This window comes from Emydura macquarii, unplaced genomic scaffold (genome assembly GCF_026122565.2).
Source record: "Emydura macquarii macquarii isolate MOO-44397 ecotype Brisbane River unplaced genomic scaffold, CSIRO-AGI_Emac_v2 contig_3220, whole genome shotgun sequence".
Lineage (NCBI taxonomy): Eukaryota > Metazoa > Chordata > Testudines > Chelidae > Emydura > Emydura macquarii.
This window is the reverse complement of record NW_027133357.1, coordinates 8931061-8957675: the sequence shown is the minus strand read 5'-3', so window position 1 is coordinate 8957675 and position 26615 is coordinate 8931061. Positions and strand designations below refer to the sequence as shown.

General features: G+C 52.0%; 1 protein-coding gene and 1 long non-coding RNA gene across 9 annotated transcripts in view; both read left to right on the top strand.

The window, feature by feature from the left end:
* Positions 1 to 26615, top strand: part of PLEKHA6 (pleckstrin homology domain containing A6) — a 134756-nt gene that overhangs the window by 19965 nt on the left and 88176 nt on the right. Inside the window, exon 1 of one of the 8 annotated variants that reach the window (XM_067531856.1) lies at positions 26407 to 26495. The exons of the other annotated variants lie outside the window; for them this stretch is intronic. Within the exon in view, the coding sequence (XP_067387957.1) occupies positions 26473 to 26495 (23 nt within the window). The 5' untranslated portion in view covers positions 26407 to 26472. Of the gene's footprint in view, positions 1 to 26406; positions 26496 to 26615 lie in introns of those variants that run through there. 8 annotated transcript variants of the gene reach the window in all.
* On the top strand, positions 23243 to 24453 carry LOC137142364 (uncharacterized). Its single transcript, XR_010916900.1, has 2 exons — positions 23243 to 23347; positions 24192 to 24453. It is a non-coding gene; the product is annotated as an uncharacterized lncRNA (long non-coding RNA).

The window sequence follows — 26615 nt, the reverse complement described above, 5'->3', positions numbered from 1 at the left end:
GTCCACCGCTGCAGGGAGCGTAGGCTGAGCGAGGGACCCAGCTCGCAGCGCACATGCTGTTGCACGGCTCCCTGCGTGAGTGACACCCAAACGCTGAGGAGTTGCAAAGCCCAAACTAGCCCGACAGCATCCATATTCCGGCGTTGTGGGGGAAGGAGGGAGCAGCGCTGCCAGTTGCTGGCCCTGCTGTACCCGTTCCACTTGCTCTCCCCAGCCGGAAGCAGCCTGCTGCTGATTTGGGGACTGACTGTCTCGTCTGTCATGCTCAGCGCCACACCGAGTGTCCGGAAGAGCATTGTTCTGGCACGCTTTATCTGGGCGCTCTGGGCTGATGGCCAGCTGTCTGGTGCCAAAGATGACTCACCCACAGATTGTCTGCAGTCTGCTCGCCTTCTGAAACACACGCACCACCTTCATTTGGAAGGGGAGTAGGGCGAGGTGGTCTGGCTGTTTGCGAGAGGACTGTGGTGTGGGGTAGCCAGCTGGTTCTTGGGATGACCAGTCCTCCGCTAGAGACCAGAAAGCAGGAAAAGGCAAGAGAGGGGCGAGAATTCTGCCTGTGAATAGTGAGAGGGGGCCGAAAATCCCAGGCGGTTAGAAAAAACTGATAGAAAACCCCACCCCATTTGGAAATCTCTCCGTTCCAGAGGATCCCTTGTTCTCTTACGAAAAAGGTGACTCGTATGAATATCTCTCTCTTACACACTGGGCTGTGAAAGAGGATGCAGCCTAGAGGGAGTCAGTGACAAAATCTTAAACCAAGTGCCTTCTCCCTGTGAGAGGTGACAGTGTCTTATATAATAACAGGCTGGGGGCCCACCCCTTCTGGCCACAGAGCTGACAACTGTCAAGCTGCCTTCAGTCCCAGATGCTGGGTGAGTGGTGGAGCTGGTGTCGTTTTGCAGGGGAGAGCTAATTGCAGCACACCGCCGGTTTGCCTCAAAGGGCTTGCTCTGCTTTCCCAATGCAGGCCTTGCTGGGGAGGGGCGGGTGGCGTGGTCTGAGCTCTCATCCCACAGCTCTCACAAGCCTATAGAAGCAGGTGTGGGGCCTGCTGGATTGTGCTCACAGGAATGCACCCTTGCACAACCCAAATGGACACACAAGCACAAGAGACATGCACGTATGAGGGTTGGTGTTAGTTGGAGAGCCCTATGGAAAAGGGTGGTGGAGGCGGTTGACTTTACTGGGGTCACGTAGCGTGGTGGTAGCATTCAGCTAAAATCCCTTGCTCTGGGTCTCTCGCGATGGGCTGTCGGGTTCCCACAGCTGGGGTTGTGTGCTGTCTGCTCTCCCCCTTACAGGGGCTCTGGAGCACAGATGGAGGTTTAGGGAAGGGATGACACAGGGGCTGCAGACTTCTCTCTTCTTCCCCCCGCCCCTTCATTGCTGTCCACGCTGGGCTTGAGACGGTCTTGCCCCATGGGATGGGGGGAGATGGGTGATGCTCCCGTGGGCTCTGGGAGGTGCCCACTATGCTTCTCTCAATATCCTGTCATTGCAATTGACTATGCACTGCTGCAGACCAGTGACTCCTCCCACTCAGGCCTCTCTGAACATCCAGGGCCTGATCCAAAGTCAGTGGGAATCTTTCCACTGACTCCAGTTCTCTTTAAATCAGGTCCTGGGGAAGGAGGACAGAGAGGATAGGGGAAAAGGCAGCCCTGCACAATGAGGGGGAAACAGGCGTGCACACAATCTGCCTGTCCCTAGGGCTTTTCTATGCTGTCCTCTGGCTTGGGGTGAAGCCTGGCTCAGTAGCGCAGCTGGACAGAAGCTGCCAGCTGGGTTTTCCTGGGATGCTTTTTATTTTAAAGGGCTTTTTTTAAATGTTCTTTTATTAATGAACGAGAAATGGTTTTTGTGACTGTTCGGCACCCAAGGGGCTTTGTCTGTGTCCCATGCATGATCACGGCAGGGTGAAAACTTCAGGGTCAGAACAGGGCAGGGGAGCCCAGAACTCCTGAGTCCTATTCCCAGCTCTGCCACTGGCTCAGTGTCACCTTCATTATGTCCCCCTCTCTCCATGCCTCAATTTCCACTCCTGCAAAAAGGGGCTAATTCACAGGACCATTGCAGGGCTTAAGGAATCGCTCTTTGTAAAACCCTTTGAGGTCTGTGCGTAGGAAAGTGACAGATTAACTCAATCGGCTTTAACTTGTCTTGACCTGTTGAATCCAAGTCAGGGACTGGAGGGAAAGGAGCTGGAGACGTGGCTGCCAAAGGAAGAATTCCTAGACACCAACACCCCTCTTCCAAGCCTCTGTTCTCTCTGGTTGCCCAGCTGCTTGGTATTTTTCTGGGGCGGGGGTCCTGTTGGCGAAGGAGTTTGGCTTGAGGCCGGGGGGGCTGTGTGGGCTCGTCTGACCCTTCTTGCCAGCTATAGCTTTTCTTTAAAATGACGTCTCTGGCCTCCATTCCTTCCGTGCAGAGCCCTCTGGTTGGTCTGTTCTCCCTGGGAGAACAGCCCCGTGCACGCAGCACTAGGTGCACACAAGCTGTTAACTCTGCCCATCATTTCCTGCCCATCAGTGGCCCTGCAGCTTTGACTCTGGCTCCGGCCTGGCTGGATGCAGATCCCCACCATCCCTCGGCTAGGGGCTGTCTCTGGAAAGTATCAGGGGTGGCTGCCTCTCCTCTTGAGGTGCTCTCGCCTTGTTATTGGCACCCAGGGCTATTTCATGGCCATAGATGACCCTCAAAGGGACAGGCCTGAGATACACTGTTGGGACCCAGATTTGGTACCTGAATGCTTTGGTGCTGTTTGGCTCGGGGTAGAGGGAGGGACCTGCCATTGGTCTCACCTTGACGCCCTTCCGGCTGGTGCTGGAGCCTGCATGGGGCAGTTGCCTTTGCTGCCATGGTGAGTGCTGGCTGCCGGGCAGGTGGATGTGCAAGGGGAGTGAAACGCAAGCCAGTGTGCATGGGTGTCACGGAGTTGGGAAGGTTACTGAGCCCTTACCCTTTCCCCTGCTTTCCTCCCGAGTGCTGATCAGAGCTGCGTTAATCACCGCAGCCGTTCGAGCGGCACCTTCCCCAGCAGCAAGGTGACTGCTTGCACCATTGGGATCCTGCTGGGTCCTTTGAACAGACCCAGCGCCACACCCGGCCTCTGTCGTTCTCGCAGCGGAGCAGGCGGAGACTTCACGCTTGCCAAGTGTGCCCGTCAATTAAATAACCCAACCTGCTGCATTCCTGCAGCGCTCTCTGCCTTAGCTGCTAAATGTCACTGGAGGCGGTGGGGTGACAGTTCCCTTTGATTTTCCTGATACATTTGTCTGTGGTGGCAGAGTGTGGTGCTTTTGCCGCTTGGGTCTCAGTGGGTCTGATGGTGTGATTTATCCCCAAGTCTGGTGCCTTGCAAAGGAACTCCTCATCTCTCTGACATTTACTCTTGAGAACAGGAGAATAGCCAGACTGGGTCAGACCAGTGGTCCATCTACCCCACCATCCTGCCTTCCAACAGCGGCTGGTGCCAATGCTTCAGAGGCAATGAACAGAGCAGGTCAATTATTGAGTGGTCCATCCCCTGTTGTCTAGTCCCAGCTTCTGGCAGGCAGAGGCTTAGGGACACCCGGAGCGTGGACCTATCCTCCAGGGATTTATGTATTTCTTTTTTGAACCCAGTTATACCTTTGGCCTTCACAACATCCGCTGGCAATGAGTCCTACAGGTTGATTGTGTGTTGTGTGAAGAAGTACTTCCTTATGTTTGTTTAAAACCTGCTGCTGATTAATTTCACTGGGTGACCCCTGGTTCTTCTGTTATGCGAAGGGGTAAATAACACTTTCTCTATACCATTCATGATTTTATAGGCCTCTATTCTATCCCTTGTAATCATCTCTTTTCAAAGATGAATTGTCTTTTTTTAACTCTTCTCATGTGGAAGCTGTTCCATACCCTGGTCATTTTCGTTGCCCATCTCTGTGTTTTTTCCGATTCTAATATATCTTTTTGGAGTTGCGGCGACCAGACCTGCACGCAGTATTCAAGGTGTGGGCGTACCATGGATTTATATAGTGGCATTATGATATTTTCTGTGTTATTATCTATCCCTTTCCTAATGGTTTCTAACATTCTGATAGCTTTTTTTGACTGCTGCTGCTGCACATGGAGCAGATGTTTTCAGAAAATTATTCCCAGTGATTCCAACAGTGGTAACAGCTAATTTAGAACCCATTGTTTTGTATGTATAGCTGGGATTATCTTTTCCTGTGTGCATTACTCTTGACACCTCAGTTCTGGGATAGTTCCTCAGATTTGTCACCTGAAAAGAATGGCTTGGGTGTGGGAATCTCCCTCATCCTCTGTAGTGAAGACCGATGCAAAAAATTCATTTCGCTTCTCTGCAATGGCCTTTTCTTCTGTGGATGCTCCTTTAGCACCTTGATCGTCCCGTGGCCCCATTGATTGTTTGGTAGGTGTTCTGTTTCTGATATTCTCTTGTGTCCTCATTTCAAGCACCTCTCCACACACACACCTGCCCACCCTACAAGCCCTCCTTGGTAGCAGCTGTACAAATGTTTCTCAGTGCAACAAAGACTGCTCCGGAGAACATCTGTGGGGATGAGAGAGGGAGAGCAAGAAAGTGAACAACCATGGGTGACCTACAAGACTGAGTGTTGGCCAAGGTGGTGCACGAGCTGTGATGTGTACTAGAGCACAAGTAATGGCAGGAGACAGCTGTCTCAGGGACGATGATATTCTTGGCTCTGGCTCCGGCTCCGGCTGGCTCTCAGTATCTGAACACTGGCAGGTTCCCCATTTCTCAATCTTCCCATTCCACCCTTCAAATCTGGGGGCAGATCAGCACTGGCGTAAATCGGCACTGCTCCACTGAAATTGGTGGAGCTCTGATGATTGACACCAGCGGTGGAGCTGGCCCATGGATTTCTTGTGTCCTTTTCTAGCTCCCTTCGTGATTACGTAGCAAGGCAAAGGGCCAGCGTCCCTTCTGCAGCTGAGTGCAATTCACATTGCTTTCCAGGGGAATTATGCTGGTTTTGTCCTGTATTGGGCAGTGCTCAGTGTTGCCCTGATGTGTGGGTTGGGTGCCTGAATCTCTTTCTCCTTCAACTTCTTCCAATTTCCATGCCTCTGTCTGAGTAAGCTGTGCTTAAGCCTAGCCTACGCTGGAGATTTGCCCCACTCACCGCCCCTGGTGGCCAAACACCATAAATGCCTGGCACAGGCAGGGTGAACCAGGATCTGCAGTTTATGCTGGTTTCAAGCAGGGTGAAGCTCCATTGTTGCAGACTGCCACAGACAGCAGTTTTGTGAGCCTGCACTCAAGATTCTGCACTGGTGTAGGGTGTGAATGGCTGACATCCTCAGCGTAGGCAATGCCAGAGAGATTGTGATAAGTGCCTTTAGGTTTCCTTAAGGCCCTGTCTACATTAGAGCGTCCCATAAGTGATGATGCTCTTCCATCAGAGGGAGAGAGACTTGTCCCCACACACAAACCTGTTCTGATCAGTGTCTTTCTGGCTGTTAATTGAAGGAGACAGACAGACAGGAACCTCTTACTGGTAAACTCCTAAATGGAAGCCTAGTGCTTTGCCTCTTCATAATATGGGGCCTCACTGTGCAAGGTGCTGTACATTCTCGGAGGAGATGGTCCCTATCTCAAAGAGCTTACAATCTACGTAGATGTGACAGACGAAAGAAGGTTACCCCCGTTTTACAGACACATTGTTGATCTCTCTCAATTGTTAGTGCATGTCTAGTGATAATTCGGGGGGGGGTTCTTCAAGCCTCAGCTCCAGGAGTCAGGGGATTAGGTGAGAATTTCAGCTTTCATTTTACCAAAAAAGCAAGTTTCTAGCCCCCGTCCTAGAGGAGAATAGCTTGGAAACACAACACAAGTGCACCCAGAAGGCAAATCTATAATTTAAAATCTCATGAGTGTTAAGGCAATCTCATAACTTTTAAGGCCTTATTAACTTGTGTATGTATGAGGCTAGCAATGCTGTAGATAGGGAACTGAAGTACAGAGGGACTAAGTGATAGGTCCAGGGTCTCATAGGGAGTCTGCAGCAGAGCTAGGAATGGAACCTAAATCTCCTGAGTGCCAGTCAGTAGCCAAACCACAAAGCTAACCTTCCTATCTATATGTATTTTGTAGTTTATAGCCTGGCTTTCCACTAGCTAACCCCTGTGTGCAGAGGGTTTAGTGCAACTGCTTTATTAGTGCAAGTTAAAACTGTCTTGGGTGGTGGGCTTCCCCCCCCCCCAATATCTGCAGCTGTAGTGACATTTATCTGGGTCTAACTGGAATTCCAGCTCTGACTGGCCGTCTGCTCCCCATCTCGCTAGGGAGATCAGGATTTCAAGAGCTGTGTGCAAACACGGAGGCCTCTGGGCTCCAGCACTCAGTTGCAATCTGAGTGATGAGTTCCTGGAGGGGCAGAAAGAATTTGTTTTGCTGTGTTTTTGATGGGGATGTAACTTTTTTAAATCATATGTCAGTGCTGGCATTCTTCATCTCACCCTCATCCTAATGAAGTCCCTTGCTCCCTCGTTGTATCTGCAGTCTATTATCAGCATGACCTTGGTCATGTCCGCTGTAGCATGGAGGCTCAGTTAAGGTGATCAATCATCTGTCCAGAGCTTTTAGGTGATTTGTAAGCTCCCAGCTGTTCTCCTATGGTGGCAATTTTCTAACTCAGGCTTGTGTCAGGAATGCAGGTCGAGTCTTCCCTTGTGCACCTCCAAGCTCCTTGTGCTGGGGTTCAGCCAAAGCCCTTTTAATTATAGGGGCCCAGGTTTGGATTGACCTGCTAGCCAAGGCCCCTTGGGAAATTCTTAGCAGGGTCCTCTAGTGTCAGGGCACCCAACGTTTGCAAAACCCACAGCCGTGCCAGAGACTGGTTAGGAGCCCAAAGGCTGCACATCACTTGCAAATAGATATCGACCTCACCGTTTCCAGGCTTGCCTCTCCAGTTAGTCCTGTGGCCCAAGGAGCTCTGTCTCTCTCCCCTCTCAAGGGCTCCCTCTCAGTTGCTTCTCTCCAGGCTGGTCTACGCTGGAAAGTTAGGTCAATCCAGCTGCGTCGCTCAGGGCTGTGGAAAAAGCCCCAGGGTAGACAGCAGTAGGTCAAGAGAAGAATTCACCGGTTGACCTAGCTACCGCTTCTTGGAAGGTGGATTTACTTCAGCAACGGGAGAACCCCTCCTATTGCTGGAGGAAGTGTGCCACAGCTGTAGCGTTTCTAGTGTGCACATACCTTACTGTCAGCTGGGTTTCTCCTGGTTCTCTTCCTCTCGCGCGCACACAGATATACAATTGTGACCAGGCAATCCCTAGGCCCTGCATTTTGCAATCAAGGCTGAGGAAATTCTCCTTCTCCCTGGGGTTAGTTCTTGCTCAGGCCTTGCATGCTGCCCAGTGCCTTGGGCAGGGGCTTCTATTTTTTCCTCTATCATTATGTGAAACGGGCCTAATCTAACCTGTCATTCAGGCTAAATGGAGGGAATGAACACCCATTGGCTTTGGCTAGCTCTGATTGGTGGCAGCTGTAAACACCTTTTGGCGTAATAATAATGCCTAGCTTTCATGTGAGGTTAGGACTCCTCTCTATGAAGAATGATGTTTTAATGGATCACCTGGAGACCTCAGCTGAGATCAGGGCCTCTTTGCACCAGGCACCATAGATCGTTCCTGCCCCAAAGAACGTACGCTCTGAATAGGCGTGTCAACGAAGGGAATATTATCAGCCCTATCTTACAGAGGGGGAACCGAGGCTGGCATGGTGGGACGGGAGGGAGGAAGCAGAGCTTATTTCTTGGGACAGTCGGTCCTGTTTGATTCATCAGCAGCTGGCTCACCTGCTGTGAGAAATCTCGGGCTTCCTCACCCAGGTGAGCTACCTCTGCTCGGCACCGGCTCCCGAGGGGAGACCAGCCTGGGTTTTGAGTCTGCATCCTGGCCATCATTGCTTCGCTTCTCCTCCGCCCCAGGACAGGACCCTGTGCATTGGGCCTGGGGACTCCCTGCTGTGCTGCTGACAAGGCTGACAGCCTGGCATGTCCCCGCACCACCACCACTGGGTTGCACAACCCGTGTGTTATCTCTTGATGGCTGGAGGGGACGGTGTTGCTGAGCTGCTTGGTGAGCAGTGTGGTCCAGTGATTGGAACAGGACTCCTGGGTTCTGTTCCTGGCTACAGGGCCCTGAGAAAACTTGTCATCTCTGTTCCTTGGCGAAACGGGGAACGGGAGACTAAGATTAACCTACTGTGCGGGGATGTCGGCGTGACCAGGCTTCATCCATGTTTGTAACGGTTTTGCTCCTCCGCCGGCAGCTGCAAAGAGCTGTGGTTTGGTTCTGGGGCTGTTCTCCCGTGTCTGATGGAACGGAATTGAGATGCAGAATTAACTTTTGTCGGAACTAATTTTTTGTCTCTTTTTACGCCCACAGTCGTCTTGTTGTTGTTGTTGTTGTTGTTGTGCGTCCCCCTGCCCACGCTCACCATTTTTTGTTAATTTTGGCTTTGGAAGAGAAAAGGCTCCAACAATAAAAAATAAAACCTCCAGAACTGGTGACATTATTCTGGAGCAGATTTATCCCTCCACTTAGATGACACAATGTAATGTACTATCTAAAGGCTTGTCTACCCACACAAACTGCAATAGTATAATTAAAGCCATACAATACCCCCAGGTGGACGCACTTACAGCTGTATAAAAGAGCTTATACCAGGATAGTTTATCCCTTTTCCAATATGGGAATAAACTATACTGGTTTAAGGCATCTTTATGCTACAACAGCAGTAGGGGGTTATACCAGAATAAACCTACCAGTAAAAAATGGCAGCCCCCAAATGAAAATAGTTCGACTGGTAAAACGTCTCTGTCTAGATCAGGCCTTAACAATCGCGTGTGCACACATGGCTGTCTCTATGCCTTATTCCAGCTAGTACAACAGTCTGCCACTTACTCCCTGCCCACAGAATTACCACGTTCGCTCCATGTCTGAAGCCCTATTTTGGGGGCCACTGAATGTTGCATGTATTTAGCTACCTTAAATTACAATGGCATAGACAGAGCATAACATTTACCCATAGCCAGATCAGGGGCCGGCATTAAGATTTTCCTTTTTCAAATGAACCCTGTTGGATGAAATCCCAAATCCAGGACCCAGATGGGACTTGCATTTAACAGAGTTTTTTTTAAACAGGTACTGTAGAAGCTCCTACAGTTGCCGGACTTGGGGTGTAATAGAAATATATTGTATTGAATTTCTCACCCTTCCTAGTTTCATTCTATCGCTTATGTTTGTAGGCTTGCTTGATTCAATGACGTGTAGCAATCCTGAATAGAATGGGTCGTGTTCAGAGATAGTATAATTTTTTTTAAGCCCCTTGATGAAATTAGCTGGCGGTGTCTGACCATGAATTAGACAGGTATAGTTGTGTTATTGCAGAACCCACCCACCTGGATTCACCTACATCTCCAGTGTGGGTAAAGGAGGGGGTGGGTGGACTGTTTGTTTTTGCCAACTGAGCTAGGCGGTAATATGCTCCTTTTATTCTAAAGTGCTTTGTAAACCACATCCGTGCAACACTGTTCAAATTGAACCACTTCTGGGGTGGAGGGCAGCAGGCAGAGGAGGGGAGAGGACATCATAGGGGAGCAGAGGTGGAAGAAATATCCCACAAATATGCAGATTTGACAGACTAATCTGCATATACATATCAACATCTTGCATTCCCTGGGACTGGGATTCCCATGTACCTAGTTAGAGGAGCATCTCTCTCTTCTCAGGAAGGACCAGAGGGAGCTAAAGATGGGTGAGGGAGGAAGCAATCCTAAGAACGCTTGCAAGCCATGTCAGGGTAAAGAACAACTTCTGAGCACCTCCCCGGTGCGGTTTCCATCCGCTCTACCTTTGAAACTCCCCTGCTACCTGTTAACTCCCCACCTCCACAGGGGGAATAACCTAGTTTCTCATGACTGTCTGGCAATACTTGCCCTGTCCAGTTTGGCATCTTGCTGTAAAGCAGATGCCCAGGGCAGGACTGGAAGAGCTGGGGGGGGGGGGCAGCAGGTCAGAACTGAGGTGCTGGGATAAATGACCAGGACTTGATAGCAAGTTTCCAGAAAGGGGAAGCTGGAGCAGGCACAACCTATGATCCAGTGGGACTGAGTCTCTGACTCCACCCAGGTGCTAGCAGTGACTCTGCTGTACCGGGATCTGTCCCTTCTTTAGCTCGGTAGCCTGGTTTTTTAAAATTGGGTTGGCAAGGAAATGTAAATGGGCTTTGGACAGAAAAGCCTGACCCAGTGCACTTGATTAATTCAGGAGTGGGACGAAGGTTTCAGTGGGCAGCTCTGGTATATAATTAGTGTGGGCTAATTAAGGCAGGTTTTCTGGCTCACTCTTTCTGTTCAACAGCCGCATGTGTGCTGAACTCAGCACAGAGCGCTGCCTCCTCTGAGCGCTGCAGGATGGCTGCCATTCAAAGCTTTGCTCTCACCCAGTCTCCTCTAGGAAACCAACCTACAGCTGCCAATGGCTTTGTCCACTCTACATGCAACTTTAACAGTGGCTCAGATTCTTAGTGCGGATTGATCTTCTGCACCCACCCTTGCCCCCTGGGACTGGGTAATGGTGGTGGGGGGGGGGGGCAATGACTCTGTGCCATACTGAGCTGTAATAAGTGGCTTTCGTAGTCATTCAAACCAAGAACAGGGAGCTAACAAGGAGACCTGCTGCTGACTGCTCCAATTCCATTATCCCTAGGAAAACTGTGATCATGCTAATACTTAAACCTTCCAACTGAGGGTCTTGGAGCATGTTCCAAACGTTAATTAATCTTCACCTCCCACGTGTGATGGAGGCAAAGATGATCATATATCATTTCATCAGTGCAGAGACTGAGGCACAGAGGGGCAATCACTTGCCCACGATCAGACAGTGAGTCAGTGGCAAAGTAGAGAATAGAACTCGGAGGTCCTGGCTCCCAGCCCCCTGGTTCCAACCACTAGGTGATGCTTCCTTCCTGAATGTCTATAGAAAAAGCACTTGATCCACAGCCAATTTTTCATATATTTTGAAAAGTGTCTTTTGAATGTGGATCCAGGGGGTGGCTTATTGTGCAGCGGAAGGTCATTCACTCTTTAAAACAGAACACTCCATGGCAGAGAAGAAAAACTGCCTTTTTTTCTGGCATCTACAACCCTTCCACTCACTGCAACAGCTCAGCCCTTTTGCTCCTGCTGCAGTCGCTATAAAGGGCTGAGTCAGGGATTAGCTACTCTTTTTAATTGCCAGTGATTCTTCTTCTTCTTCCGAGTGTCCTTGTGCACAGAGATAAAAAACCTCTGGCTTCCTGCGTGCCGAGGGCTCTGCTTCTCTGCAAACAGGCTCCTGCTGGCCTTATCTGTATATGTGGTGAACTGGAGCCACTAGGAATGTTACTTATGCGGTTAAAGTTCAATTGTTACCTGCCCATTCCTTGGCTTCCTGCTCATCCAGGCTTCTGTCCCAGACTTCAGAATCGGTGTTTCATAGGCACGGACACATTTCTGTCCTGTGCATCGCCCGTGTGGCGTCCTGACCTGTGCTGTTTGTGTTGCCTTCCCATCCAATCCAAAACATCCCTGTCCCAAAGGGACGGTCTGGCCCCTTCTACCCACAGCTGCTGGTGCTTGGCCTGGCTGCGCGCTGGAGTAGGTGGAGCTGGGCTGCCCTAGGAGTGGCTGTGGTCGGTTTCTCTAGTCTGGCTCCAAGATGTTTGGCTGATGGGCAGCCCCAGGATTAACTGCAGGGGGATTGGACTGTGTCCATAGCACACTAACACCCTTGTTTGTTCTATTGTGGCAATAAAATGATATTTTCTAGAGCAGGGCATTGAGCTGATCTGGGTCCCCTGAGAGGTGAAAGTTGGTGCCCCCAGTTTGAGCCAGTGTGGTGTGGCCAGGCTTCCCCCACACACTCTGCCGATGCACCTCCGTGTTGTCCTGCAGACCCTTGCTATTCCAGTCCTGGGCCTCTTGCAACACACGTCCGCAATCCCAACAGCTCCTGTGGTCTGGTGAGATGAACCAGCTCCCCCTGGGAGCTGAGATCATCAAGTATCTTTCAAACCTGTTCTAGCTCCCTGGTACGAATCCTCTGCCCTGCGCCCCGGGCTGCAGGAGCCAGGAGGAGGCTTCCCGATAGGCTGCAAAAGTGCAGGTGAATTAAGGGGAGACACCCTGCCTCCCCGTGCACCCCAGGCAGTCCCTGCTGTGTGCGTGGAGTGTTTGAGGAAGTGCTCCGCTCCTTAGCCGGCTTAGCCTGATTAGCTAATTGTCTAATTGCTCTGCAGTGAGTGGCCAGGCTGCCTGTGGGGAGCGTTGGGGGGGGCTATGGGCAGATGATCGGCTGATGGACCCGAACTGACAGCTTAGCCGAACAAATAGGAACTAGGGTCAGACGAGATCTCCTGCGTGGCTCCTTGCCTCCATGGCCAGTGGCCGCACAGCTGAGCCCTTGCAATGAAGGGTGCTGGGCTGACAGCCCGGGAAGCTGGTGCCTTCTGATTACCTATAGGGGACAGATACAGCCTAGACAAGCGTCCTCTTCCCTGCTCCTTAGGGGTGTGCCTCTCTTCTGGTCCACCTGTGGCCTCTCTGCTGAGTGTGCAGACAAGGGGGCCAGTTGGGATGTTGGTGCTGGGGAGGGGGACGCTTGCCTAGTGAGAAACGGGCTGAGAAGCTGCCGTCTCATTTCACGCAGGCTACCGGAAGGCCATGCAGCCGGCTGGGCCGGAGCTGGGTTAGAAGCTGGGCCCTAGGGGTGCAAAGCTCTGCACTGTTAGCCATGTCTGGTACTGAAACCCCTGCCCTCCCATCAGCTGTGGGGGCTCCAACGGAGGATGCTGCCTGGGGGTCTCAGGCAGTCAGATGGTCGAATGCAGGCTGGATGCTGGATCTCTTCAGCAAACAGGCCCATTCTGGCGTCAGGGGCCCAGCTGTAGGCTGCCACGCCAGGAATGCTCCTCCCTGGGTGCCTGGCTAGTGCTGCTGGATCTGTTTGCTAGCTCAATGCCCTCACCAGGGCGGCTTCTCCCTGGGACGCCCCCCGGGGGCTCAGCGTTTCAGACACTTAAAAATGGGATGGCGGAAGCAGCCTGGCAGAGGCTGAGAGAATGGCTCCTGTTGGGTGTATGTTGGTGAGGGGCTTCATTTTAATGTCTCAACAGACAGTGGACTAAGCACAGGGCTGGGACTCAGGAACCCCTGGACCCACAATCCAGGATGTGCCACTGACTCTGGGCAAGTCATCTGTGTCTGTTTCCGCAGCAGGCAAAGCAGGAGAGGGGACACCCACGGTTCTGCCCTGGAGGGAGAGAAGCATGTCTGGATTGTTATTTTTATCATTGTTTGTTTGTTTTTATAACAATCAAAAACACTCCTCCTGCAAGTAAACTTGCGGCGGCACATGATGAGAATTCCCCAGCAAAAAATCATTGCCTAGGCCTCGTGAATCAACTCAGTCACCCAGTACATCGAACCAGTCCCTTTAGCCCCCTGCCCTGGGAACAAAACCCCCAGCCTTATCCCAAGCTACATGGTTTTCGCAGCATGTCCATAGCACCTCGCTATGCACTGCCATTAACGCCGCCAGGGTGGGAAAGGCGCAGTGGCAGGCCTTGGGTGCTCAGAAGGGCAGCATTGCTTGTCCCTTGAGTGCGTGTGTCTAGGTAAAAGCAGTATCTTCTTTGCACTGGCAGGCTGCCCCGCTGTGTAATGCTGCCTTTCTGGGCATCCACTGAGCGCCCGCCTGGGCCGAGCGAACGTTGATTCATGCTGCAGGGGGTTAAGTGGGTGGCAGAGAAAGGCAGTCTTGGACAGAGGGGCAGTCAGTCAGTGCCAAGGGCTGGGTAAAGGCTAGCTGTTGTTAGGGCTGGGCTGTGTCTCTCCTCAAAGCCGCCACCTCTCATTCTCTTGCCAAACAGCAGGAGCCTCTGCCAGCCGGGAATGTCTGAGTCTCTTCCTCCCTGGCCACAGGGGGTAACTGCAACTTCCTTCTTGACATCATGCGGTGTGAAGGGGCGGGGTTGTTTTGGTTTATTTGTGTCACAGCAACTGAGATGGGAGCCTCTTGTGCAAGGTGCTGGCGGTACCCGTAGCAAGAACCCCTCCCGGTCCCAAGGCGCTTGCACTCTAAACCCCCAAGGCAGCTGGGGGGAGGTGGAGGGAAAGGATCATTTTACAGACGGGGAGCTGAGGTACAAAGAGAAGTGACTCGCCAAAGGTTTCAAAGGGAGTCGGTTGGCAGAGCCAGACCCCCCGAGACCCAGTCCAGGGCCTTGCCCACAAGGCCATCCGGCCTTTTTGCTTTTATTTACTGATAAATTCTCTGGAGTGGAGACTGTGTCTGTAGCGGCCTGGCACATCCGGGTTCAGAGCCTGCTCGGGCCCTCTGGGTGCTACCGTAATAGAAATAGTTCATCATCCGTCTTCAGTGAGGTGACAAATCCCTGTGGCAGGATTATACTTATGACAAAGAGCATTTCTCAATCGGGCTTCCTGCCTTTCCCTCTCTCTCTGGGGCCGAGCGAGAGACCCAGCCTTTTGTGTCCCTGAGCCGCACCCAATGAGACCTTCCTGGTCTGGCTTCAAGGCTGAGGCAGCGGAATAACTCTGCACCCCAACGGAGTCCTGTAGCCTGGTGTCTGGGTGCGTACACCCTCTTCTGCAGAGCCCTGGCAGCTGACCAATCTGTGCGGAGAAGTGCAGTGCTGTTCTCTCTGCTTTGCTGGTGGCGGGGAGGGTGACAGTGAGCTCTGCCGTAGGATGGCCCAAGAGGTGCTCATTTTCCTACTTGTCCTTATGAGCTTGTGCGTGTGTGTGTGCACATTTTGACACTGCCAGGAGTGGTCCCTGTTGAGCAAACCAAGGCTCACCCCTTCTCTTCCCTGGTTAGCCATACAAATGGGGGCGGGGAGAGGATAGAGGGAAAGGCTGAGGTGCAGGTGCTAGAGCAGAGGCCTGCTGGGGAAGCTGAAGCGCGGGAACATCAGCTCTCTGGGTAGGAAGAGTCGTCATTATGTCTGGGAGGTTCCAGCTAGAGAAACTGGTGCAGCCGGGGCAGCGAGCCAGACCCCTCCATCAACGCTCCCTTTCACTCCCTGCTGGCACTGGCTCCCTCAGCCTCCAGGGCCCGTTAGAAATCCCCTCAGACGCGTCTCTCATTTCCCCTGGGAACGTCCTCCCGCCGACAGTTGGACTGGCCCAGCCCACGTCCGGTCATGGAAGAACTCTGGGGGCTGCGTGCAAGTGGAAACAGGGCGCTGTTCCCAGCTCAAAGGTCACCGGCTTCTTCGCCACCCTGCATGTGCACGTCCCAGCCCCGGCCAAAGCCAAGGGAGGTGGTTGGCTGAATCCCAGTGCCTTTAAATGCCATTCTTCAGCATGAAACTACGGCAAAGGAGCTGATAGCCGTCCTATGCACCTGTGCTCCCCTGTCTTACCGCCAGTGATTCCGTGCACTGCTGGGACCCTGGGAAAGGGACTGTAAAGAGTCTGGGTGTCTGGCAGAGGGGGCACCCCCATTGCACAGATGGGGAAAGCCAGGGACAGTGAGACAGTGGGGAGTCAATGAGACAGTGACTCCTGAGCTCGAACCACTAGACGGCATGCTCTCTCTCCAGCACCTCTTCTCGCACAGTCTAGGACTTGGACCTAGCTGCAGCCTGATTTTAATCCCGACTCTGCTGCTGATACACTCTGTGACCTTCGGCAAGGCCTTCTCTGCCTTGGTTTCCCCAGGGGGAATAACGACACTCTCATACCTGCTGTGTGGAGAAGTGGAATTAGCTGGAGCCTGCGCAGTGCTTTGAAGCCATGCTCAGTGTGTTTTACACAACCAGGGCCAAATCCTGTTTTCTGTGACGCAGGTGTAAATTTGGAGTAACATCTGGAGAGGAGGCCCGTGTCAGTGAAAGTTATTGGAACTGCTTGGGATATACGTTAGGGTGACTAGACGTCCCGATGTTAGGCGCTTTGTCTTACGTAGGACCCTGTTACCCTCCCCCCAGTCTCGGTTTTTCATTCTTGCTATCTGCTCACCCTGATTTACGTGGGTGTAACAGAGAGCAGCACGTGCCTCTCCAGACACACACAGACATGGGCCCTTCGCTCACCTCCGCAATCCCGCATCGTACGCGCTTGCATCCCAGCACCCTCGTGGACGTTGGCATGGGCGTGTGTGCACACGCATGGAGCGTGCAGCCTGCGGGGATGGCGGCCCTGAAGCACAAATCTCTCGCCTTCGTTCGCCCGTATTCCCGTGAGAACCAGGAGCTGTCAATCTGCCGGTGGGTGATGCGAGGTGGGAGGCACGTTCCTCTCTCACACCTGCCCTTCCTGGGGCTGCCTGTCTCCCCAGGCAAGTGGGCGCTCTGCTGTGGCTAGGAGGGTGAACGTCCTGCCTATCCCTCGCCAAGGGTCCCCTGTGTTTGTGTGGTAGCTTAGACACGGCTGCTGGAGAGCTCCTTGCACACACAAGCTGCAGCGCTGGCTCACTGGGGACCCTGTGCTGGTATGGATTCCATCAGGAGGAACATGCGTTCTGTCAAAGGGCTGACGGCTGGACGGATGGTCTGTTGAAATGTTACCCTATTTGGCTGGTTCCTTCTGTCCCAGCCCCACCTCCCTCCTCAGAAGCGGGGGAGTTTTCCTCTGTTTCTCCTTTGAATCCCAATTTTACGAGCTGCTATTCAGGGCAGGGGATGGCAGAATCCCCACAGCCCAGTGCTGAGAGTTCAGTTTATTTATAGCCTGCGATAGGCACAGGGAGGCTAACTGGTTTTTTTTTCCCCCCCGATCTCCTCCTCAGTTTGAGAGGATGGGGCTGGAAATGCTGCTGGAAGTCTCAGAGCCTCGTGGTGCTGAGGATGTTACAAGGCCGAAGCTCTTGGCCGTTCTGAGGTCGCCGTCAAATCGCAAGGCCTGCCTCCCTCCTTCTCTTCCTCGCCAATATATCTGCTGCTGGGGGGGAAGGCGTCGTCTTGAGGTCGAGTGTACGGCTGGCCACCGTTGGGCCCCCTGGTTCAGCTGAACGCGTGGAGCCCTAGTGCAGACAGGCATGTGCAGCAGCCAGCCGGCTCTGAGCAGGGGGAGCTAGGCCCGTTCGCACCAGCTGAGGATATGGCCCCTAGTTCAGTGCCGACGCAGCCTGGGGCGGGAGGGCTGCCAGAAAGGGGAGTGCCTGTGTGTGGCTGACTGGCAGGCGGCGTGAGCGCGTGTAATAAACAGAGAAGTGATTTGTTTCAGAACCTGCCAGCGGTTGCTAGGGAACCCGCGGCCTTTCTCCTTGCTCGGCGCCCGGGTGGCCCAGCCGCTCCGGCAGTTGTGTGTGTGGGAGCCCGGGACCGGAATAGCAAGGGGGCTGCAGCTCAGGGGCCATGGGCCCGGGCAGACCGTGCAAAGTGCCTGCCGTCACAGTCTGTAACCCGAGTGTAGACAAGGCAAGTCACGTTAATGCCTGTCAGCGGGCTGAGATGATGCCCAGGGAGGAAGTCTGGATTTCAGCGTGACAATCTCAGTCCCTGTCCCAGTGTACACTGGAGTGTTCGCGTGGGTGCCAGGCCACGCCTTTGAATCTCCATCAAGACATGTCCCTAATCTAGACAGACTCTGTATCTGGCTCATTAGCAACAGTACCATGTCCCTCTCTCTGATCCATCCTCCTCCCAGTGTGCACACGTTGGCTTGGACCGTCATTCCTGGAGCTCTTGGTCAGACATCTTCTCCCTCCCTCTTTTGTCCTGCCTGACGCCCTGTAACATTCCCTAAACAAAGCTCTTCAAGTCCCTCTCCCCTGTCGCTGGTGCTGTCTCTCGCACTCTGTCACTTTGCGCTCTCTGTTTCTCCTCCGTGGGCCCATTCCCTGCGTGGATGAGGCTGCCTCTGTCCCAGTGTAGAATCATAGACAATTAGGGTTGGAAGGGACCTCAGGAAGGCACCTAGTCCAACCCCCTGCTCAAAGCAGGACTAACCTCAGCTAAATCATCCCAGCCAGGGCTTTGTCAAGCCAGGTCTTAAAAACCTCTAAAGATGGAGATTCCACCACCTCCCTAGGTAACCCATTCCAGTGCTTCACCACCCTCCTAGGGAAAAAGCTTTTCTTAATATCCAACCTAGATCTCCCCCACTGCAACTTGAGACCATTGCTCCTTGTTCTGTCATCACTGAGAACAGCCTAGCTCCATCCTCCCTGGAACCCTGCTTCAGGTAGTTGAAGGCTGCTATCAAATCCCCCCTCAGATTAAACAAGCCCAGTTCCCTCAGCCTCTCCTCATAAGTCATGTGCTCCAACCCCCTAATCATTTTTGTTGCCTTCCACTGGACTCTCTCCAATTTGTCCACATCCTTTCTGTAGTGGGGGGCCCAAAACCGGATGCAATACTCCAAATTTGGCCCCCACCAGTGCCGAAAAGAGGGGAATTTTCACTTCTCTCCATCTGCTGGCAATGCTCCTACTAATGCAGTTCAATATGCCATTAGCCTTCTTGGCAATAAGGGCACACTTATTGTATGCCTTAGTATTTCCAAATGCCAGGCTTTGCCAAGCTAGTCTGATGCTGGTGCTCATCGTGGCCCGGCACAGTGCTGCCCCTCTCATGCTTATGGGGGTTCACATTTAAGGCCAAATGGGACCCTCCTCTCAAACATCCAGTAATGCATACATCACTAGCCACCAGCCCCTGCACACTATACCCAGCAACCGAAACAGGACCAAAGCATTGCAGCCCCCAGGAGACAAGGAGGAACGGAGGTGCACCACTGCCTGAGACCCCAGCAATGCACTTGGGTGCTTAGGCTGTCTGTAAGGGGAGCATACCATGAACACCCGAGTCCCCGTCGCAGCTGTCACTGCTGCCCTGTAGAACAGTGGTTCTCAACCAGGCGAACCCAGAGCTCTTCCAGCGGGTACAGCAACTCCTCTAGATGTTTGCCGCATTTTACAACAGGCTACATAAAAAGCACTAGCGAAGTCAGTACACACTAAAATTTCATCCAGACAGTGACTTGTTTATACTGCTCTATATACTATACACTGAAATGTAAGTACAATATTTATATTCCAATCGATTTGTTTTATAATTATATGATAAAAATGAAAAAATAAGCAAGGTTTCAGTCCTAGCGCGCTGTGACACTTGTGCATGTTTGTCTCATTTTGTAAGCAAGTTGTTTTTAAGTGAGGTGAGACTTGGGCTACACGAGACAAATCAGACTCCTGAAAAGGGCACAATAGTCTGGGAAGATTGAGAGCCACTGCTGTAGAGAGTGGGATTGTCAGTCGTTTTAACACTGTCCCAGTGCATGTGGGGCAGAGAGGCGCAGGGAAAGCGGTGCAGGGCAAGGGGCAGAGCGGTGCAGGGCATAGGGCAGAGTACAAGAAGGCAACTAACAGCAGAGGGGAGAGGGCATTAAAGAGAGGACTAGGGAGGAGGGGGTGAAGGAAGGAGCATCTTGTGTGTGAGGATTAAGGGATCTGCTGCCTTATGGGGAGGGGAGTTTGCCTTCCTCTGAAGCATCAGCTCTTGGCCACTCTTGGAGCTGAGTGGGTTTGCTGGTGGCAAATCCTATGCTCGAGAGGAGGGGCCATGGATGGCCAGGGCCGTTGTCACTGGTAGTCTCTCTTGCTCATGGTCCGTCTGTGCACGGCGAGCGTGGCATGCTGTGCTCTGCATGCCCCTGCACCCACATCCAGGGTGTTTGTTTTCACCGGCGCTGTGTATCCGTTCAGGCTGGCTGAACAGCGATGATCAGCTGTTCTGGGTTTTGTAAATCTAATACAGCCATGTTTTCTGTTCCTCTTCCCCCACACGCTCCGTGCTCTCTCCCTGTCGAGGTTGCATGAGACAAATTGTTTGCTTTGGAGTTTTCTGAATCAAATAGATTGTCCTATTTGGAAACAAACAGCGACTGTTGGAATGTGAACATAATGAATTCTTTAAAGTGCATCAAAGTGAGGGATTGACAGTGTGAGCCGGAGCCGGGCGTAGAGCAAACAGGTGCTGTGTGAGCTTCCTTGACTCGGCTCTGCCAGTGCTCCTCAGTCCTGACCTGCAGCCTCCTGGTACTCCAGACATACCTCTCCCCAGCTCCGCCAGTACACGCACATCAACCCTTCTGACTCCAATTCTGGGGTCAGCACACAGCAGCCCCAATACTCGTCAATCCTCACGTGCTGCACTCCCTGTCTTCCCACCCCTCCTGGTCCCCTCCTGAGCAGGGGCCAGATGGGGAAGGTCTAATGGTTAAAGCATAGAACTGGCAGTCAGAAGATCTGGATTCTGGTTCCAGCTCTGACCCTGATTCACTTTGGAACCCTGGGTGAGTCAGCTAATGCTTTCTCTCCATCAGTTTCCTTGTGTGTAAATGGGGATGCCAGCACTGGCCTGCCAGGGGGAGGCTGTGAGGCTAAATTCAATAATATATGCAGGGTGCTTGGAGGCCTTTGGATGGAAGGGGCCATGTATGGAAAGACCCAGCGCTGTTGTTTGTTCAGCATGCTGCGCTGTGAGACACAAACCACCAGTTCGGGGTGGACCTAGACTGGACCCACCTCGCTTACTGCGTGGCTGAGTCGCAAGGGAAAGGCTAGCTCAATAACTCTAACCATCTTTCCTCCCTCATCCCTTTGTCACCCGCTGGGATGGTTTTGGTTTGGTTCCGGGGCGAGGAGAGCTGTTCGCAGGGTGTTTGCTGAAAACCTTTCTGTGTGGTTGCCATGTCGTGCTGTTGACATTGGACGTGTCCTGATGTGCCCCCTGGGAGGTGCTTGTTTGCGTGGCAGGGATGTGTTCTTTCAACACGCTCCAATGCCGTGGCTCTGCCTCAGCCAGCATGGCAAGCCGCAGCTTGGAATGAAAGCTAATGGGGACTGGAGAGGGTTTATCTGCAGGGCAAGTACAAGACCTTGATTTCCCCTCTCATGTGTGCGCACATCGAAAACAAAAGGCGACTCCCCCGTGTAGAACTGGGGGGTGGAGAGAGACTCTGGACCATGCATCAATAAACCCTTCTCGTCTCCCTGTCCAGACACTGCCTAAATAATGAGTGAAATCATTTAAAAGGCTTTAACCCCCCCCGAACTACGCCTTGGAATCCCACTCCTGGAGGTCGAGACCTTGCATGCCAACTCTCAGCCTTGAGGAAACTTTTGCAGACAAGTGAGCTTCCTTAGATCCCTTTTAGGAGGGGTGATTGATAACGTATACCCTGACAGGCCCTTATCTTATCCCTTATAATGCCTGCATTATCGCTGGGCATTCCTGCGCGAGGCTGCGGCAGATAGGGACAGCCTTCGGTTCACTCCAGGGTTTCCACCTCGTGTTTGCCAGCTGGGCCCCGACTCGTCACGTCTGGGTGTTGTGCTGTTAGCATCGTCGCATCAGGAACGCAGCATTTCTGCATCGCACAGCACCTTTGGGACGTTGCATCTGGGCCTCTTGATTTGCTGCGGCCTCTCGTGCGAGCAGGAGCGAGCGGGTGCACAGCTCTTCTCTCTCTGCCTGGTACTGTACATCCGCTAGCAAGCGCGAGCCGAGCATTGTTCAGAAGCCCAGTCCTGCATTCTGCTGCAGCAGGGAAATGTGTAATGGCCTGCAAGCCTCATTCCAGCTACCGCTTTTTAATGCCCCCAGCATCTAGGCAGCAGGGTTGAAGGCAGCTGATTCAAAACTGACCCGTTGTCCTGCAGCAAATGGGTGGGTGCCTTACAAACCAGGCCCAGATGTCCTGTGAAGCTGGACTGATTCTGCCTGACCAGATATTCGCTGAACACTCTTCTTCGTGTCCCTAGATCAGCCAAGCTCTTCCCACTCCACTCACTGGTAACGTTCCACACTTGTTCCCTCTTTGGCTACTGTTCCTCATTCCTGACCTCCAGCCCCCATTGCCTCTCGTCAGGGGTCCCCGAACAAGCACTGCCAAAGCGTCTCTAGTCTGATGTGCAACTCCACCCCCTGCCACTCGAGTTCTGCTGTGCCTCTTCCTGCTGAACTGTACCGACTATATTGCTGCTGCAGACCTATGATCAGCTGGGGGTCATGATCATCTGTAATGAAAAAACCTGACGCTTGAGGCAGTCTGGTCCATGCTTGATGCAATCCGGTCCGCTCCAAGGCCGAATTTGCTCTCCCAAGGTATTTTTATGAGCCCCCGGGATAAGCCTCTGGCAGCACGGATAACTTAGCAGCATTTGGGAATGCCAATCAAGGCAGGAAATCCTCATAACCTCCCCTTGCAATCTGGCAGAATTTTAGTAAAGACATTGTGGATAAAGGGGGCAGGAGGAGTAAACGTTTTTTTCATGCTGAAATAGTCAGCGCATCACCCTTCTCAAAGGACTAAACCAGCTGAGGTAGCGACTGCCTGCTGCCTTGCAAGCGAAGAGAATCGAGGTCAGCCCTACAATGAATGTATATCAGTCCATATGGATATAGTGTCTCCCCTTAAAGGAATGGCTGGGGAGGGAACAGACTGTGCGGTAGGCTGTGCTGTTTTGTGTGGCAAGGTGGAGTTTATCCAGCTGATGCAGTTAATGAGGGATCGGCCTGCCTCTTTTCCTCTGAGAGATCTTACTCAGCTTGATGTCAGCTAAAGAGCCAGGTGGCCCGTGGGAGTCCTCCGGACACCTCGGGTGGGCGTCCGTTCCCCAGACTGATCATGCCGGTCGAGCGCAGCTTGGAGCCACGGAGTTCTTCTCAGCCCAGCATTGGCTTCTGTTGCTCATAAGCAACGTTGCAGCTGTGTTTGTTGTGTCTTGCTTGGTGGCACCTTGGAGGCCCACCTCAGATGGGGGCCCCATTGACTACATGCTGTACAGACACCTAGCAAGAGACAGTCCCTGCCCTGAAGAGCTGACAGGTGGAAATAAAGGAGAGCAGGGAAGTGGAGTGATCCCTCCTTTTTGACAGATGGGGACCTGAGGCCCAGAGAGACAGTGAACCTAGATCCCGTTTAGTGCCATGGCCACAAGCCCATCCAGTCTGAACTGTGAAATGAAATACGCTAGGCACAGCCCTGCATTAGCTGTTCTGCAGAGGAGCCCAGGTGTGCAGCTGTTCCAGATGTGGCACGTAGGTGAGTGCAGCGTTTTGAAAACAGGGCAGGTGTCTGCCACAGTAGTTAGGTTTCCTGACTGTGCAAAGCGGCCAGGAAGGGTGAGCTAAGCGCTGCACTCCCGATGAATCGAGCCTCCCTTGTGGGTGTCTTTGTTTTGCTAAACTCTTTTCTTTTAGCGGAAGCCAGTGAGGATCGTTACAACATTGGCATGAGGAAATCTTGCAGGGTGGCTCTGTCGGCCGCTTTAGCTGTATCCTGACTCTACACTCCAGGTATCAAAATACCTTTTGTTTATCTTGTTTAATTCTCTCTTTGGTTACTGAACAGCTCCGAGTCATATGATGGCATGTTAGCAGGACAGCTGGAGCATGAGAATTAATGGGGCAAAGCAATGGCTACCAGGAAAAGGCTGCTGTGTAAAAAAAAATAATAATAATAATAAGGTGTGAGTTGTGTTGGTTCTGGAAAGCAATGGGCAGCTGATCCTGCCTCTCCTGACCTCTGCGTCACCATCATGGCCAGCTATAGTCTCTCTAATGCCAGCGGAGCAATGGGGCAAGCGATGAAGGGACTCAGAGAGCTGGGGTCAGTTCCTGGCTCTGCTTCTGGGTGATCTTGGGCAAGTCACTTCGCCTCCTTGTGCCCCAAGTTTCCCACCCATAAAATAGAGATAATGATACTGACCTGCTGTGTAAAATGTTTTGGGATCTATGCCAGGAAAAGTGCTCCATCAGAGCTAGGAAATAATATCGTGCTATCTCACGCCTGGTGTGGTTTGGTTAGTTGGGATCAACTCTATTCCAAAGCTGTGACCTTACTAAGGCTCACTTGCCCCCTCTAGGAGATGCAGGGTTGGCTCTGATTTATTTTTGTTGGTGTGTTTAACATGCTCACAGACTTTCCAGACTCGAAGGATCTTGGAAGCTCTTTTTTAAGCAAATCATCACAGCGGCACCATCTGGACCCAGTAAATATTCTGACCACAATGTAGTGCAGGGCTGAATCCTCACCCTACTGACCTCAACTGATTTCAAATGGGAGCAGGATTTTGGCTATAGAGATGAGAGTTGGAAAAGTCCTAGATTATGTAGTTCTTTTCCTCTCCTGCCATTACAGGATAGGGCCGTCCGGCAACGACGCCCGTGGTGAATCTGTTTGTCTTTGGTAAGGCTGGATTACTGTAAAACCCCATCTGATACTGACCACAAACTGGGGAATGTGGCAGGTCTGCTGTTGGGCTGAAAATACATGTCAAGTGACTTCAGTGGCACTTCGGAATGGAGCATCATTTAAACGGACACCGCGCGGCATATCCGGGCCACCTGCTTTGTTGTTTGCCGGCTGAAAAGCCTGTTTCAGAAAGAGGTGGTACAATGTGTATAGACTGGCCACGATCTTGAATTGCACTCTGAGACTGAGGGCCAATCTCACCAGCGCTTTGTGAGTCGCTTCATTTGGAGGCCTTCTACCTTGTAGTGGGCTCAGGCTCTGAAGTGGTGATAAGACAATACGCACTGTGTAACAGTAGTACATATAAATGCATGCAGTATAGATACCAGTGCATTGCCTAAGAGAGGCAGCTTCATCTAGCAGATAGAGCACTGGGCTGGGAGTCAGGAGACCTGCATTTTATTCCCAGCTCTGCCACTGACCTTGTGTGACCTTGAGCAAGTCACTTCCCCTGTGACTCTGTTTCCTCACCTGTAAAATGGCAACAATGATACCAACTTTCCTTTCTAAAGTGCTTTGAGATCTTTGGGTGAAAGCCCTACATAAGAACTTAGACTGAAATTCTGGCCCTATTGAAATCACTGACAAAGATCCTCCACTCAGTTTCCTAGGGCCAGGATTTCACCCTTACCACTTATTATAGAGGCAGTGTGTATGAAGTAAAGGGTTGGGAGCCAGGATTCCTCTGCCACGAACTTGCTGTGTGTCTAAGCAAATCATTGAGACCAGGATTTTTAGAAGGGCTCAGCACACACAAGTGGGGCCAGACCTTCAGGAGAGCTGGATGTGCTGGGTGCTGAGCTGCTTTGAAAGTCTGGCCATGAGCGTAGCAGTGGGTGAACATTTCCCAACGCCACTTTTTTCAAGTGGAAAATGGCTTTTTCACCAAATCAAAAATTTCACCCGAAATCTTCACTTCTCTTTCAACTCTTTCCAGGGGTTGAATTTTTAGATGTTTTGGGGTTTTTTTTATTCCCAAGAAAAACCTGAAAATGTTTTTTCTTGGGGAATGGGGCAAGCAGGGGCAGAAATAATTTCCTGATGATCTCTAGTGCAGAGCACAGCAGAAAACCTGGCCTTTATTTAGATAGCTCACCTCCCATTTAGGTGAGGGCTTGTGAATCTGGCCCAGAGCAGTTCTGAAGATCAAGCTCTTCATGACTTGAATTATACAGAGCTTGACTACAGTGCTCAGAGGTGCCTCAGTACCTCTGAAAAGCAGACCACTAAAAAAAACTCGCCGTGCCTCAGTTTCCCCTCCTGGAAAATAGGGGTGGCAATGCCATCGCATGGGGTGTTGCATGGGAGAATTAGATGCTCTATAAGATAATGGAAGTGCCTGGTGGTGTTCTTGATATTAGTAAACATGGCAGCCGTGCAAGCCATACATGTGCTGGAGCAAACACACTAGTTGCTGTTCCTTCAAACAGACTCAGAGACCTGGGATGTATTTGTAGCTCTGCCACTGGTCAACTGGGTGACCTTGGGTGAGTCACTTCTATGTCTCCGTCTTCCTGTCTGTAAAATGGGCATGGTGAGCCTTGCCCGCCTTTGCAAAGCATTTGGCAATCGACAGGCAGAGCAGGATATTTCTATCTTGGCATGCTGTGGAATCAGATCTTTGCATAGGAGATAAAAATATATCGGTTCCCTCAACAGCGTCAGAGAAAATGAATGTCAGGTTTTGTTCTTGTTCTTTGCTCGAGCCTGTGAACGGCTTTTTCGTTCCAGAATTGATCCTGAGGAGACACGGGGGCGGATTTCTTTTTGACAGGTCTCTTCTCTCCCCCGCTCTTTGAATTTCATTGAGCATATAGTTTCCAGTGGTGCAGCTAGAGGGCTGCCTGATGTTACCAAGGAAGCGTGCAGGGGTGGCGTGAGAGGAGAATGAATGGGTGTGTGTGTGTTTATATATGACTGAGCCAACCTGCAGTTTCAGATTTCAAACCTCGCTTATCAGCCTTCCAGCCCCTCCAGCACTGGGACGTTCATTTCGCACAGACAGCCGTGCCAGGGCGAGGAGAGAAGCTGTTGCCACTTCTTTTCGTCCCACCCCCCCATACCCTTCTACCAGGAGCGTCCCTTGCTTTCGCTGCTCTGCCTCCACTCCCTCCACGCTGGAGCCAGAGGTTGGATTTTTAGCCCTCTCCTTTCTTGGCATCAGTGGATGTGGCAACCTCTGGAGTCAAGGTAAATGTAGGTGTCCGGGTCCAAGGGCCGCATTGACTTCGCAGCAGGGCCTGGGGGGATAGGGTATGTCTTGGATGGGATCCCTGTGTGGGATCTAGCACAAAGAGAATATGCTGTCAG